The sequence below is a fragment of the Chiroxiphia lanceolata genome, chromosome 5 (genome assembly GCF_009829145.1).
Source record: "Chiroxiphia lanceolata isolate bChiLan1 chromosome 5, bChiLan1.pri, whole genome shotgun sequence".
Lineage (NCBI taxonomy): Eukaryota > Metazoa > Chordata > Aves > Passeriformes > Pipridae > Chiroxiphia > Chiroxiphia lanceolata.
In genome coordinates, this window is record NC_045641.1 from 34,207,999 (window position 1) to 34,222,396 (window position 14,398).

General features: G+C 40.9%; 1 protein-coding gene across 2 annotated transcripts in view; it reads right to left on the reverse strand.

Moving 5' to 3' along the window:
• WIF1 (WNT inhibitory factor 1) overlaps positions 1-14,398 on the reverse strand; it is a 44,346-nt gene that overhangs the window by 11,398 nt on the left and 18,550 nt on the right. Inside the window, exons 3-5 of one of the 2 annotated variants that reach the window (XM_032689390.1) lie at positions 10,109-10,217; positions 4,375-4,515; positions 1,219-1,314 (exon numbers count right to left, since the gene is read on the reverse strand). In XM_032689390.1, coding sequence (XP_032545281.1) covers positions 1,219-1,314; positions 4,375-4,515; positions 10,109-10,217 — 346 coding nt within the window. The remainder of the gene's footprint in view (positions 1-1,218; positions 1,315-4,374; positions 4,516-10,108; positions 10,218-14,398) is intronic. The other variant, XM_032689391.1, reaches the window with a different exon arrangement.

The following is a 14,398-nucleotide window of genomic DNA, read 5'->3' on the forward strand; positions in this document are numbered from 1 at the left end:
GGTCAGTAACAATGTGGGGTTCCCAGGCAGGCTTTACAGTGAACCTTTCCTTTTCCCTCTGCATACCTGAACACAAACACGGCTGCCTAATTTAGGCTAGGGAAGCCTGTTGCATGGCCAAACTCTCCTGTATGCTCCCTCTAGAGCCCCACTGGCTTCTCTGGAGCCCTTGTTCTCTCCCAAGACCTCTCTGCCTTGTGGCCAGCCCACAAGGCTATTCAGGGAGGCCTGGCAGGGGGCAATGCTTCGTTTTGTGATTGCCCACAACTGGAACATGCAGTAAGGTTGGGTCCATACTAGTGAGTTGGACAGCATCCAGGCATGAGGCCAAATGGGGGCAAAGGATCATCCATCTTGTGAAATTATTGGTGCCTCTCTTGGCTTGATTTTGTCCCTGGCTGACCAGCAAGCCCTCCTGGGCATGTTCCTGGGATGAGCAGTGGCCATAGACTCCTCCCAAGAGGGAGTCTGTAGTGGGTTCATTGGAGGGTAAGAGTTTGTTAAACATATGAATGTAAGTTGTGCCAATTGGCCCCCAGGCCAGAGAACAGTCTCTGATCATTTGTAATTAATATTTTTGATATAGCCAGAGCATCTGGAAGTGAAGGATTGCATTGGAGTAGGATGTCCATGGGGATGGTTTGCTCCATTTTGTCACCCCAGAGAGGGACTGCCACTGGGTGATGAGGAAGGGAGGGATAGGAAGAAGATCTAGTTTCCTTGCCAAGTCACACCAATTCTCTGGTCCTCCACTCCTGGAAATATCATTTGGGGCTATTATCCACTAATGAAGGGGAAAGAGAAAGTCTTTCCTTCATCTTCCCATATTCGCTTTCGGCCTGCCTACAAATCAGATCTTATCTCCAAATAAACAAATACAGAGCAATTAAAATCCTGTGATTCATTTTCCAGCTAGTCCTCACTACCAGAAAATTTTATTTAATCTTTTTGCAAATGGATTCCCTGTGATTAAAGATCACTTAACTATTGTGTCAGGTTTCGTTAAAAGCGATGTCTTAAAGAGAAAACATTTTTCTTGTAAGCAATTCATATTTTCATTAGATGACAGATGACAATAGTAATTCTCTTACAGGTGTGGACTCAAAATATATGAAATCTTCAGAACAGGCCATTCTTAATTTTAGGAGAGATGCAGAAGATACAGTTTTGTTGAGGTTATAGTAAAGAAGACAGTTGAGATTTTTTTTTTTTAATTACCTTTCTCACAATGAGGCCCATAAAATCCATCTGGACATTCACAGACATGTCTTTCGTTGCAAAACCCTCCATTTCTACATCCTCCTGGACACTCCGCTTCATAAAATATAACAACAATCTTAATTAAATGCTGTCAGCCAGCTCTCGGTAGGATCAATATACTTCTTTGAAACAACAGTAAAAATATTTGCTGACAGACAAATGATGAAGAAATAGAAATTCAGCTATGACTTCTTCAAGAGAAAATAGTTTCTTTTTTAGTAGTCTACAAATAGAGGTTTCATCACGTGTTCAAACGCGCAATGTGCTTTTTGACAGACTGTGCATTTTCCCCGCTTTACTATTCCATGAGCACATGAACAATGTGGATGCTCTGCTCAATCCAATTTCTTTTCTGTGTGGAAATGAGCAGGCAACTCAGGGCAGTACTTGCATGGCTGGTTAGACCTTCCCTCAGTGTGCAGGACCAGTTTCAATTTCTGCAGCCTAAAGTAGACTGCAGTGCAACTTGCATTGCATTAATTACCACATCTGTTACTACTGGGGTGACAAAGTGATGAAATTGGTATTTGTATGAAGGAGTCAGCTGCAAGGCTAAATGAAAGAAGGCCAGAAAGAAAGATGAAAGCATTCCTGCACAATGGTCCTATATCATCATCCAACTCTCATTCATGTCTCAATTACTGATCAAATACCGGTAAAAGCATTTGGCAACACTGGCAGGATTATTCAAAGACGACAAATATCTCTGGGTTCCACCACTATCCTCAAAACACCAGAGTCCATTGAGCAAGACGCAAACTAAATCAAATCCTATGGAACTCTATGAAACCATGTCTGCTGGGTAGAAAAAGCAATTACTCAAAAATACCTTCCCAGATACCTCACAGAGAACAAGGCAGGCAGGAGAGGCTGCCTACTCACATTAGAAAAACTTAACATTACTAGTGATCAGTGGTAGGCATGATCTCCTCATCTCTATACTCTGCCATGTGACACTCCAAATGACAAGGTTCAAAAACTCTGAGGTAAAACGATATGCCTTACAAGTAAAGTTGTTTACAGCAGTAGTAATAGTAGGAAAGGCTTTTCGGTCCAGCTGTGTTCCAACACCGTACTCTATGACTCTTTCTGGAAATGCTTCTCTTTTTTTAACTGAATGCAGAGCTGCTATTCATAACAAAGAATGCAAGCATAAATACATACCATTTCAAGTAGAAAAACAGGAAAACATAACTTTTTGTGTGGCCACCTCTTAGCCACAACAAATCCTCCCTTATCCCACAAAATTGCTCCCTTGCTCCCCTCACTTCCTCTGGTGCAGGCCTTTCTGTATGGCCAAGAATAACTGGAAGCAGTGACCATGGCCCTCGCAGGAGAAATTGGAGCTCCTTACCACATGATGTCTTTCAGAGGAAGGAAATTGACCTTTACTCTAACATCAACCCATAAGGACATTCTTATCCTTGCCAGCATCTGTCCCAAAACATTGCAATATCCACCTTACCAGACATAGGGAAGGAATGGGAGTTATCCCAGTATGGACTAGAAAAGATGAGGTGAGAAAGCTCTTCCTCTGCACACCTCTAGAGTTTGGAAAATCATCCTTGTGTCTCTCAGCTAGCTCCAGGAACAAAGGAGTGGGACAATAACCAACCCCAGGTTTCTTAATAGGCCACAGGATGTAATATCGCTTAAGTTTTAAATATTACAACTCATGTAAAAACAGTAAAAACAACTAATAACAGAGAAACGATAACTTGGACAAATGCTACAACTAAACTGATTTTGGAGCCCTTTCTGTTTAAGCCACTGTTTTCCACAATACAGACCTGTAACTCTGTTGCTCCTATTATAATACCTCCAATGCTATTTCCAAAGTTTATTAAAAGATACTCAACTGAAAATAAAAAGATAATAAAAAAAATAAAAAGTTTTGTGTAGTATTTACCACAGACACACAACTTCATACATTAGATATGATTGACTGATTTTGCTTCCTTTAAGCCTCCCTTTTCCTTTCTTTTTCTCTGCTCACTTCTCCTCCTCCTCCACTTTCCATGGGCTAATGGGCAGCTGTAAGGCTTCAAAGGAGACAAGCAGCTTTGCTTTTTAGGTGTCGTGAGGTTTCAAAGAATAAAAAGCTCCTGTTCCTGCTGCTCGCTCTTTGAAGCCACGCTACAGCCAATTAGAGAAAAGAGTGAGGAGAAGAAATTGTGAGACTGTGAATGAAGACTTAATCGGAGAAGAATGACAATCTTGTTCTATGTACATCAGCCCTCTCATGGGTTAATTTGACACAATTGCACATGATATGGGATAACTGTCTTATCTTAGACACTGATTTTTCAATTTCCACAGCCTCATTTTAAAGTGATAATTATAGTCTTATTACATAGTGTTTATGGTTCATAGATGGGTTGATTAAACAAGTGTTCTCCTTTCCAAGCAAACACTGCAATAACTTCATGACATTCTTCTTCCAGCGTGTCCTCTCTGTGCTTACTGCTTGATAACTGCAAGTATTGAACACCAACTTCCACCACCTTACCTGTATCCAAAGCCAAGAGGTTGCATCTGAGCTACAAAGAAGGTAAAGCCAACTTTTGCAGAAATTTTTTGATTTAGTATTTTTGTGTTCAGTTTGGATGTGCAAGCTGAGATTTAAGGAACTAAGGGCACCAAGTTGGAACTAAGGCACTGACAGCATTAACGGATACCAGTGTCCCCACTACAGCTCCTAGAAGTTCAGTTCTCCAAATTATGTGCCATTTCTGGAAATGTTAAACTCAGCCTGCTTTCATAGGACCAGCTCTCCTCCAAGCACCTCAAATCATTTGCTAACAGGGGCTTTTCATATGATACATCTCTATCAATGTCCTTGATGTGATGAACAGGAGGAGGGAGAAATGTCTTCAATCTAGTGTAAGTCTGCTAAAGGAGTTCAGTAAGAAAAGGGTTAGTAAACATGTACTAAATAAACAGCAAAGGCACACAGAGACAGAATAGCCTGGAATTCACCACAATTCCTACACTTTTTGTGAATGCTTTATTTCCATCCTCTCTAGCTCTTATCCTGAATGAAACATAAGACCTGGTCTTACAGGTCTTACAGTTAGGCGACCTGGTCTAACAGCATGTTCTCTTTAGTGTTACCTTGCTGACAGGTTTTAAAGAAGATGGCATTCTGAGGGGTCTGGAGAATAATATTGCCTTCTGAATTCATTACGATCACGTTCACTTCAAACGCAGCAACCCCATCTTGTTTTCCAAGGCAAGGAAATCCAACCTGAACCACTAAAAGGGTAATAATAATAATAATAATAACAATAACAACAACAACAACAACAACATACACACACATATACATATAAAAGCATACACTGAAATACTAAAAAAAATAGATTATAATTGTATTTAAGCTTCAGAGGAATGCCATTGGCGAAAACTTGTTATACAGAGACACACAGATCACCTTCTTCATAGGTGGCTCCAGAACTAGAAGTACAGCAGCACAGGAAAAGAGCTTGTGCTCATTTACTGATATAACCCAACAGTTTACAGCACAGACAGAGATCATAACACAAACATACTTCTGCTTGCAGACGAGGCATTTACTTATGCAGAGCTATCTACAAATACACCAAAACAAGCCAGAAGCCTACATTTGATTTTCTAAGTTGAGCAGATCACTTCTGAGTCTAAATTTTTCAGGCTCTCATACAACTTCTGCAAAAACATCCGATACATTTTGGGAAAAAAGTGACTTTGGATAAGTTTTTCTGGTTTGGATATTGCGATAATACTTAATAAGGTAGTACCATTAAGTGCAGGAAAAATGGTATTCTTGATAAAATAAGATCATGGGTGCAATATTTAAAAAGAAGGCATAGACACATCAGTCTGATAGAACTAGTTAAGTGCAGTGATATTTGGACATTGCCTTTCCAGGAAAAGCAATCAAACACTTTTGAAATACAAAGAGTCTAAGTAAATAATTAAGGCCAGTGAATCCGGAGTATTTTGATGACAAAGCAAGCCTGATACCTCACAGCTATGGAATTCTCTGCTGTGATTGTCACAAGTGACTTAAATAATCTTCAATTTTATCTCTTTTCTTCAAAATTGGCTCTTCCTAGCAGTTTTACAAGTTAGAAATTGTTTATTCATTGCCTCTGAAACTGGCCTGAGCTTTCAGAACCAAATACTGAGCTAACAGCCCTACATTTGATATGTTTTAAATTGCTTATTATGAGAAAATTTGCAAGCCATAACTGGGCAATTTTTGTTATTTGTTGCCTTGGTATAATACAGAATAATTTATTGCTGAAACACATTCTGTCTCTGGTAAGTCCTACAAACTGAAAAGTCCTTTGCAGTTTTCATTCTAAAGCAATTACATTGTCGAATGGCTTTTACACTAACCTTTTCAAAGACCATTACAGAAAGCATGTAACCATTTGGTAAGAAGGAAACTCCTATAGTGGATTAAACATATTTTAAATGCAGCAAACTTCTTAAACTGTAGTAACTTTCTTACAGCACAAGTGCAGGAAACCAGTGTGTTTCAGTCGAACGAATTGCAATGGGGAGGAAGATGTGGCAGATGTTTAATGATGGCACTGTAGTTGTATCTAGACTTCACTGAATAGGTAGCAAAGCCCCAAACTCCCCTGAGATTTGGCTGTGGTTTAAATGCCTAGGGCAAAACCCAGGAATGCATCTCTTAGGGCTAAAGTCTGAGGGGACAGGTCAGAAATCCCTTATTACAGCAGTGCCAAACCTGGAAGCATCTGAATCTTGGACTTACCATACGTCTGAACAGTTAGGACTGAACACAGTAAAGCAGTAAAGGATGCTCCTGTGAGCAAAAACCACCTGGATCCTGTCTGAGATCTGTGGTGCTTCCTGGATGAAATAAAGTCCCTGTTTGAACAATGCTAAGCACGCAACAACAGCATTACAGTCAAACCAAAGCACAGAGCAGAAGTCCCTTGCACCCAAAACCATGGCTGTGAACTCTCGTGGCCTATCATAGTGCTGAGCAGGGCTGGGGTAGGACAAACCTCAGTTCTGGTCTCTACTTCCCATAATCAGGATGCAGTTCACATTTGTCCATCACTGGCTAAAAACAAGGAGAGGAAATCACAGCTCTGGACTTCTCTCTGCTAGCCCTTCTCCCACCACTGGGCCACAGAACAGCCTCTGCTACACATTTATAGTTCTGCATCCTCTGGAGTGCTTGTACCCAGGGCTGCAGAACAGATGGTTCTAGGAGGAGTGATGAAAACTAAATTAATTTGAAAAGGAACCTAAGGAAACCTAGTGACTTATACCTAATTTAACATTAGGTGGTAATTAGAATGCTCTCCTGCAATGTGGAGGATGAGGGTTTAATCCCTTTTCTCTGGAAGCTCATGCCTTTTCCCTCTGTTCAGAAAACAAAATTTTCTTCAGTAGAAACAGGCTGAGAGCAACTCTGTGTGTCTGCACAGCCCTTCAAGTTTGCAGGCAATTGCTTTACCCACTTTAGTGAATACACCAAACCCACTACCAAAAACAACTTAACAGTCTCAGGGGTGGGACTGCTTAAGGGACATCTCTGAATGACCAATCCCAATAGAAGCAGGCATGAAGGGTCTGGAGAAGAGTGGAGTCTGGAGAAGTGCACAGCCCTGAACCCCACTATTGCTCTCTATCAGCACGGCAGAGCAAGCAGAGCTGCTGCACCCAGAGAAGGCACCAGTTTTTGCCACCAAGCTTGGAGAGAGTTTCAGCACCTTTGGATGCTCAGCAGTTACATTTTAATGTCTCAACACCAGCAGCAGGCAGGGAGAGGAAGTCTCCTGAGCCTGGCCAGTGGGCTGGGTGGAAGCAGTGGGCTGCTGTGCCAGCAGCCTGGCCATAGCCTGCACCAGCAGCACCAGCAAGGCACTGCACTGCTTGGTTCAGACCGGGACAGGAGGAGCCAACCCAGGTCACTTAAGGGGCCAGCTGTTTCTCAGTCAGAGGCTACTCCATTACTTCTGGGCACAGATTAATAGCTGGTTTTACTTTCCTGAGTGTGGTGTTCAAGATGTTAATCACTGCCACAACAACACCTCACTTTGTTTTGAACTTGCTGACCTCAGATTGAACCATTCAATTCTCACAGGGCTTCCCTGTGAAAGGAGCAGCCAGCTGCTTCTCATTGGGCAGGCACCCACACTCCTCTCAAACATCTTCTTTTGGACAAGCTGATTAGTCTCAGCTCTTTAAGCTTCCAGTGAAAAGCATCTTCTACAGCCTTCTTAACATCTTACCACGTATCTAGGTGTAACAATACTCATGGTTGTGAGCACTGAATCAGGTAGCAACCCTGGGATTTGGGAATGAGATTTCAAATGAATCTAAGGAACCTAGGTGATTTAAATCTAATTTAAGTATGAGGACAATTTGGTACCTCATCTCTTTAAGGATATGCTGAATTAGAGAAAGCTGAGAGAAGGACAAGGCTGCATCCAATGAGAAACAATTGACTCTTCAGTCTGGCAAAGAGAAAAATTAGAGGACACATAATAGATATATACAAAATCATGACTGTCATGAATAGGACCAACAGTATGGATTGACTACTGTCTCTACCAGTGCAAGGACTAGTGTCCATCAGATGAAACTGCTGCAGCCAGACTTGAAACAACAGAAGGGGGATCTTCATGCAATGGGAGGCAGTGAACTCCTTGCTAGGGTTATTTGAGGTAACAGAAGATGATATGGACTCAAGGAGAGCCTAGAAAAGTACTGGAAAGAAAGATCTGTAACCTGTGTGGGCTTATAAAAAGGACAAATCACTTAAGACTCAGGAAATCCTCTGAGCTGAAGCTAGTCAGAGCTGAGACAGTAAACTAAAGTATCACATATGCATGTCCTTCTTTTGCTCTTTCACAGGTCTTCTTATGGCCACCATTGGCCATAAGATATAATACAGGCTAGACAGGCCCTACAGCACTAAATCCATCCATATGCCTTATTTGGCAGTAGGCAAATATCCTCAAAGAAGTTTTAGAAGTCCACTGATTTTGACAAGAACACTGGGTTCAGCTACCTCTGAGTAAGGTATCTGTTAATCCTCATTCTTGTTTTCCAGTCTCTTGTTTATTATAGCTTATTATAGCTCTTTCCTCTTTTATTTCTCCTTAATTGTCTAAAAGGACAATTAATTGTCTTTGGGCTAAAACACTTCTTCAAGAGATAACAACTGTTGATTTGTTACTAAATACAAGCTGGTGATTGAATTTATTCTGATGTGCCTGTGTAGAAAAATGATTTGGTAATGCAATAGATCCAGGCAAACCAGACTAGATTTGTCACAACTGTTTTGCGAACATATAAATTATAGCAATAACTACAAAGTAGCAAATATTCACTACTTTTATAGTATGTATTTATTTAGGACTACTTAGTTAATTTTGGCCAGCTAGCAAGCAGTGTAAAAAACCCACCATCATACTAGTGTCTCACCATTTAACGGTGTAAATGCTTCAAATACCACACATGTACTTATTATCAATTGCTATTAAACACTGGAGGCGCTAAAACGCCAAACAGGACTTAAATACAACTCATATACATAAGCACAGTGGTGCACTGCACATGATCCATGTAGGGGAACACCACAGACATGCCCGTACACTGGGTATCAGTGGTGCCAACTGGGTAAGTCCTTTTTGGCTTTAATCAGACCTCCTATCATGATGACTAACAGACCTTCTGCTGCAACTATGAGATCTCATCTCTGGCCTCCCTGCACTTGTAGATCATGCTTTCCTAAACAGTCAGAAAGTGGCAATTTTGGTCTAGCCTTTCTAGATAGCTAAAATTAAAGGAGAAGCTAGGTTATATTAGAGAATGCTGAGTGCAGAGCTTCCCACATATCTCACCTGCTTTATATGGAGATGGAAATAATGCTTAACAAGAACTTGATTTTCATGGCTTTTGAGTTGCTTTTAAATGTCTTTACTTGACATTTATCAGGCTTGCAACCAATTTAATTGCAGCAGTTGTGGTACAAACATCATAGCACCTCTCACCCAAATCTATTTTCAATATCACGCACTCAATCCACACTGAATGGTGAGACCAATCATTAACATTAAATTCCAGGTGTCACAGCGAAAAGATGTACTGAAGCATTACTTCAATGCTAATCTACTGCAAGCCAAAAATGGAGAATATTAAACACAAAGTTTCAGAATGTATCCATTCAAAAAGAGAAGAGGAAGAAAGACTTGGTCGAAGCTGAAAGCTCGTATCAGTGCTCCATTAGCAGCCTGGTCCTCCTGTTTTGCTTCTCATTTCTTTCCCATTTTATCCCACATGGCCTTAGGATGGCTAAGGCAAATCATGAAACCATGGTCACCAAAACAGTACTGTCATCCAGATGTACATTTCTGCCTTTCTACCAGAGCCTACCATGCATGAGCCCTGAAACAGATCACATAAACTGTTATCCATCCAGAGCAAAGTGGATTCACTAATCTCTCATGGAAAGCTTTTTACTCCAATCAGCTCACTATGCTCTATGGTGCTTTTGGAGCACTCACACTGGCTTGGGCTCAGCCTCTGCTGTGGAGATATAAGTTCCAGTGAAGGACCAAGAATGTACAACTCAGGCACAAGTTTCTGCTGATTTATCTACACATAAAAGCTTTATGTGAGTTGGCTCAGACAAAATATGCTGCTGTACTCAGGCAAGGTACTTACAAACTGTTCAGTGCCAAGCAGCATAGAAGTAAACTTCAGAACCACAATTAATTAAAAAAAAATCATAATTAATAATAAAATATTTATACTTCACTGGCTGTGGAATATTTTTTACAGGAACACAATTTATAATATCAACAGCACAAACCTGATGCTTTATGAGGAACTGTTCCAAGCAGGGGTATATTTATAGTTGGATCAGCCATTATGCCTTTATCCAAAGAGTGCAAAGACAGGAACTCGTAGTAGTACTCAGCCTATGACAAAATAAATGAAAAATCTATATTTATTTTAATTGCATTCACAGAAGCAAACTATTTAGCATATAAACTAGAGCAGAAAAATACTAAACTTTTCATTATGCTATTCTATAATTTCTATTTGTTTCTATAATTTCCCTGAGTGCTTCTTCATCTAAGCATAATTTTCAGGTAATTTCCTCTTATTTCAGAGATTACAAGTGACTGCACAGTAATCAGGATGCAGTATATCAGCAAGGAGAGTGGCCTCTATTTGGTGGACAACTGTTACTTTGAGAAGATTTTTTTTTACAATCTGCAGTATTTATCTGGCAGACAACAAAAATATATGAACATTAGGCTAATTCTTAAGGCTGCTTTTCGTGCAGAATCCTCCTGGAACTGATGGTGAGCCTGGATGATCTGCCTGTGCCAAGAGTGCAGCTTAAAGGGCATGCCCACATGCATGATGCAACTGCGGCATGAGATTATCCAAGCTTGCTTTTGGTTGATCTGCACAGCACAGCACATTGCCGTGGGCAAACGGTGCCAGGCAATGAGTCGCCACATCGCTGGAGTGCCATGCTAGGACACATATCTTGCTTACAGCTCTGACACTGCCCTGTTCAATTTCAGTTCGTTAAATTGTTCCAAGGGTGGAGCTGAGAGCTCTCCTACCAAGTTGGCTTCATGTCAGTCATTATTAACTGCAACATAAATGATTTGTTTTGGCAATTCCCAAAAGGTGTTGGCATGATTTAAAACCTACTTTCCACTACCTTCATCCTACTCCTCATAAGCACCTGCATTGTGGCACAGAGTGTAGGTTTTCGTACTTTCTTCCATGGCACTCTGGCCTCTCTTGCTATTCAATGCAAAGTGATGACATGTGTCTGCAGAGTCACTGCACAGACCATGTACACCTAAGATGTATGCACCTTAGCAAGTCACTGGAGGTTTACGTTATTGTCAGTGGCACAACTGCTGGTGTGCAGAGCAAGTGGAAATGAACCTTTTACGCTAAAGTGTGGCTTCTCACTTACCAAGAAGCATTAAAGGAATTACAGGTAATTCTACCTGCTGTTCTCAGAAAAGTCCTTGAGGTCTTACCATGGGCACTAGCAAAAATGTGTTTACATCCAGCAAGTCACTGAGAGTAGAAGGTATTGTTCTGCCTACTTTTTAGATAAAATTGTGTAATAAAGAGAGATTAAATCAAAAATTTTATGAGAAATTTGGCCTGATAAATGGTAGCTAACTTATGTCTACAAGATGTCTGTCAATGTCCTTAATCAGAAGACTGTCTTTTTCTCCTGTAATGACCTGGCTCCCTTGCACAAGGAAGACATGGACTTAGTGGAGTGAGACCAGTGAATGGCCACAAAGATGATCAAGGGTCTGGAATATGTGAGGTACGGGGAGAGGCTGAGATAGCTGGGACCATTCAACCTGGATAAAGGCTGAGGGAGGATCTAACCCATGTGTATAAACAGCTGATGGGGGTTGTAAAGAAAATGGAGCCAGACTCTGCTCAGTAGTGCCCAGTGCCAGGACAGGAGGCAGTGGACACAATACAGAAAACTTGATCGGAACATGAGAAAACACCTTTTTACTGTGTGGGTGACCGAGCACTGGTACAGGTTGTCCAAAGTGGTCTTGGCACCTCCATCTGTGAAGATATCAAAATCCAACTCAAAACAGTCCTGGTCAAGTGGCTGTAGGAGACCCTGCTTGAGTAGAGTGAACTGGATCATCTTGAAGTCAGACTGTCTAGTCTCAGATCAGCCTCAGCCTTCTGTGATTCTGTGCTCTGCTAACTTGAGCAAAAGCCCTGGCAAGGTGTGAAAGACCATCTCCCTTTAGCTCCTGATGACACCGGCAAAGCCCTCATGACCTGAGTAGAAAGGTTGTTACGAAATTCCTGATCAGCCATGGCAGCATATCCACTCACTCTGTGGGAACATGTTGTAAGGTGATCCCAAAAAGCATGAGGGGCTACAATTGTACATGGACAGTCTTCGGAGGGTGTTGTGTAGGCACAGAGATGTTAGACAAGGACTTGCAAAACAGTAGGGAAGGAAGCAATGAGAGGTTTTAAGGGTGAGTTAAACACATGGAGTAAATGTGAGAGGGAGAGGGGACATGGAGAGAAGCAGTAAAAACAGAGATGAAAAATGAAGTCTGGGGTAATGTTCAAAAGGCTGCTTTTAATTAAAGATTTTTTTTTCCAATACAATATACCATGCCAAAATATGAAAACAAGCCATAAATTCAGATTGGGAACATTTTTGTTTTCACATAAAACTTTGGTTCGGAAAAATAATTATATGTCTCCACACATCTATAGAATAGTGCAGTGAGTGAGTCAATGCTGCACTGTCTGTTTCTCATTGTTTAGCTTTGATGTTTGGTTATATCTAAACCAGGTCATAATGAGTTATGACCTGGGATATTAAAACATCATGTTCTTACTATTCTAGTAAACAACAACTGGTAACTAGACCAAATAGCTCCACTCCCATATTTCCATTGTAGCTGCACTGTTGTAGCAGGTCAGCTTGTGAGCCAGAGCCCCGATTAGTAGGAAAAGGACTGGAATTTCATTTTCCAGAGCCAAAACGATGCCTCAGGATAAAGACAAAAAGAAAGTCCCCTGTGGAAAAGGGGGCCGATTGTTGCATGAGCCACAATATTCACTGCCTTTCAAGGAAGTAGTTCCTCTAACCAGAGCAGAGGTGTAGCAGCGATTAGTGCCTGAGGCAAGAGTACATTCTGATCACATGTCAAAAAGATGGGAAGAGGCATTGTACAAGCAAGAGGCTGCTCAGGAGGAAAGCCACATTGGGGAGAGATATCTGCTCTCACCATTTCTGTACAAAGGTCTGTACATCTGCTGAGTCGATGAAAACCGAACTTCTTGAAATTATAGTATCTAAGAATACCTGAAACACCTCAGGGAGATCCAGCTGCAAAGTTATGGAGCCATGTGCTGCAGAGTACGTTTGCAAATCTTGTGCTGGACTGAGTTGGTTAAATTTTGACATAAAAGTTATGCACAAAAATCATAGTCTAGAGAGGCTGCAGAGTAGCAAAAGTAGAGTAGTTTAACTCCTCAAACCTGTGAATCTGAAACAAGATTTGACTGTCATAAATCCTATCTAATTGGAAAAAATCTGTCTTGACACAATCTCTACATCCAGTCTCCAATACAGTCCTGCTGTAATTGGAGTTGATTGCCAATTAACTTGCATTAATCATCATGACTGAAAAGCAAACAACATGCTCTCAGCAAATATTTACCGTGCTTCAGCCTACCATGAAATTTAGTCATAATGGTTAATTGAAGATATAGGTCTGTGCAATTAAAATATTGTCTAGTGACTACCATAATTTATGCTGTAAGTGGCCATTGTGAGTGACCTAGTAGTGAGAATCAAACTGCCTTGGATATTGTTGAGAGATAAAGGGGAAAAGTCCATAATCTGTAATCTCTTTTTCATTATAAAGATATTCTCATGTTTTTTGTGTTTTTTGGTTTTTTTTAAGCCAGCCTGTGAACTCTCTGGTATGTGAGGGTGAAAATTTGGTAGTGAAGCTAAATCTTAGAGGAACGCTGTTGTCACAGGTGGTGGAGGAAATGGAGTTTTCATTAAATTATTGATGTTTGACAATCGCACACTCTGCATGCACAGAGGACTTTTGGCTTGACTTCATGAAGCACCCGAGGAAGAATATGCTTTACTTCTGTGTAAAATCTTTGTTTGAGACCCTCAGAAACTGAAGCAAGGGCCCCTGCAGACCTTGTGTGAACGGTCTGGGGACTTGGTGCTTTCAGGCAGCAGGTAGCCCTGTGCAGCTGCCCTTTAACAGTTCTCCATATGGGTAAAGCCCTCAGCAAAGGGAGGAAATTTCACTCTAGGCAAATAATTCCATGGTCGGGATTTACTTTTACGGACTTTAAATGGCTGTTTCTATAAATCAGAGGAATTTAAAAGGTTATAAAAATAACAAAGCCATTTAACAAGTATTGTAGCAAACATCTGTCGGCAGTTTCATTTTAAATGATATACAGTTAAAATTCCTACAGAACTCCACTCCTTGGTACAAGATCCACTGTGCTGAAGTTCTCTTATCAGTCAGATGCCATGTTGTATCTGACTCGTTTTTGTTTCATGTATTATCAAAGAATTCACAATACT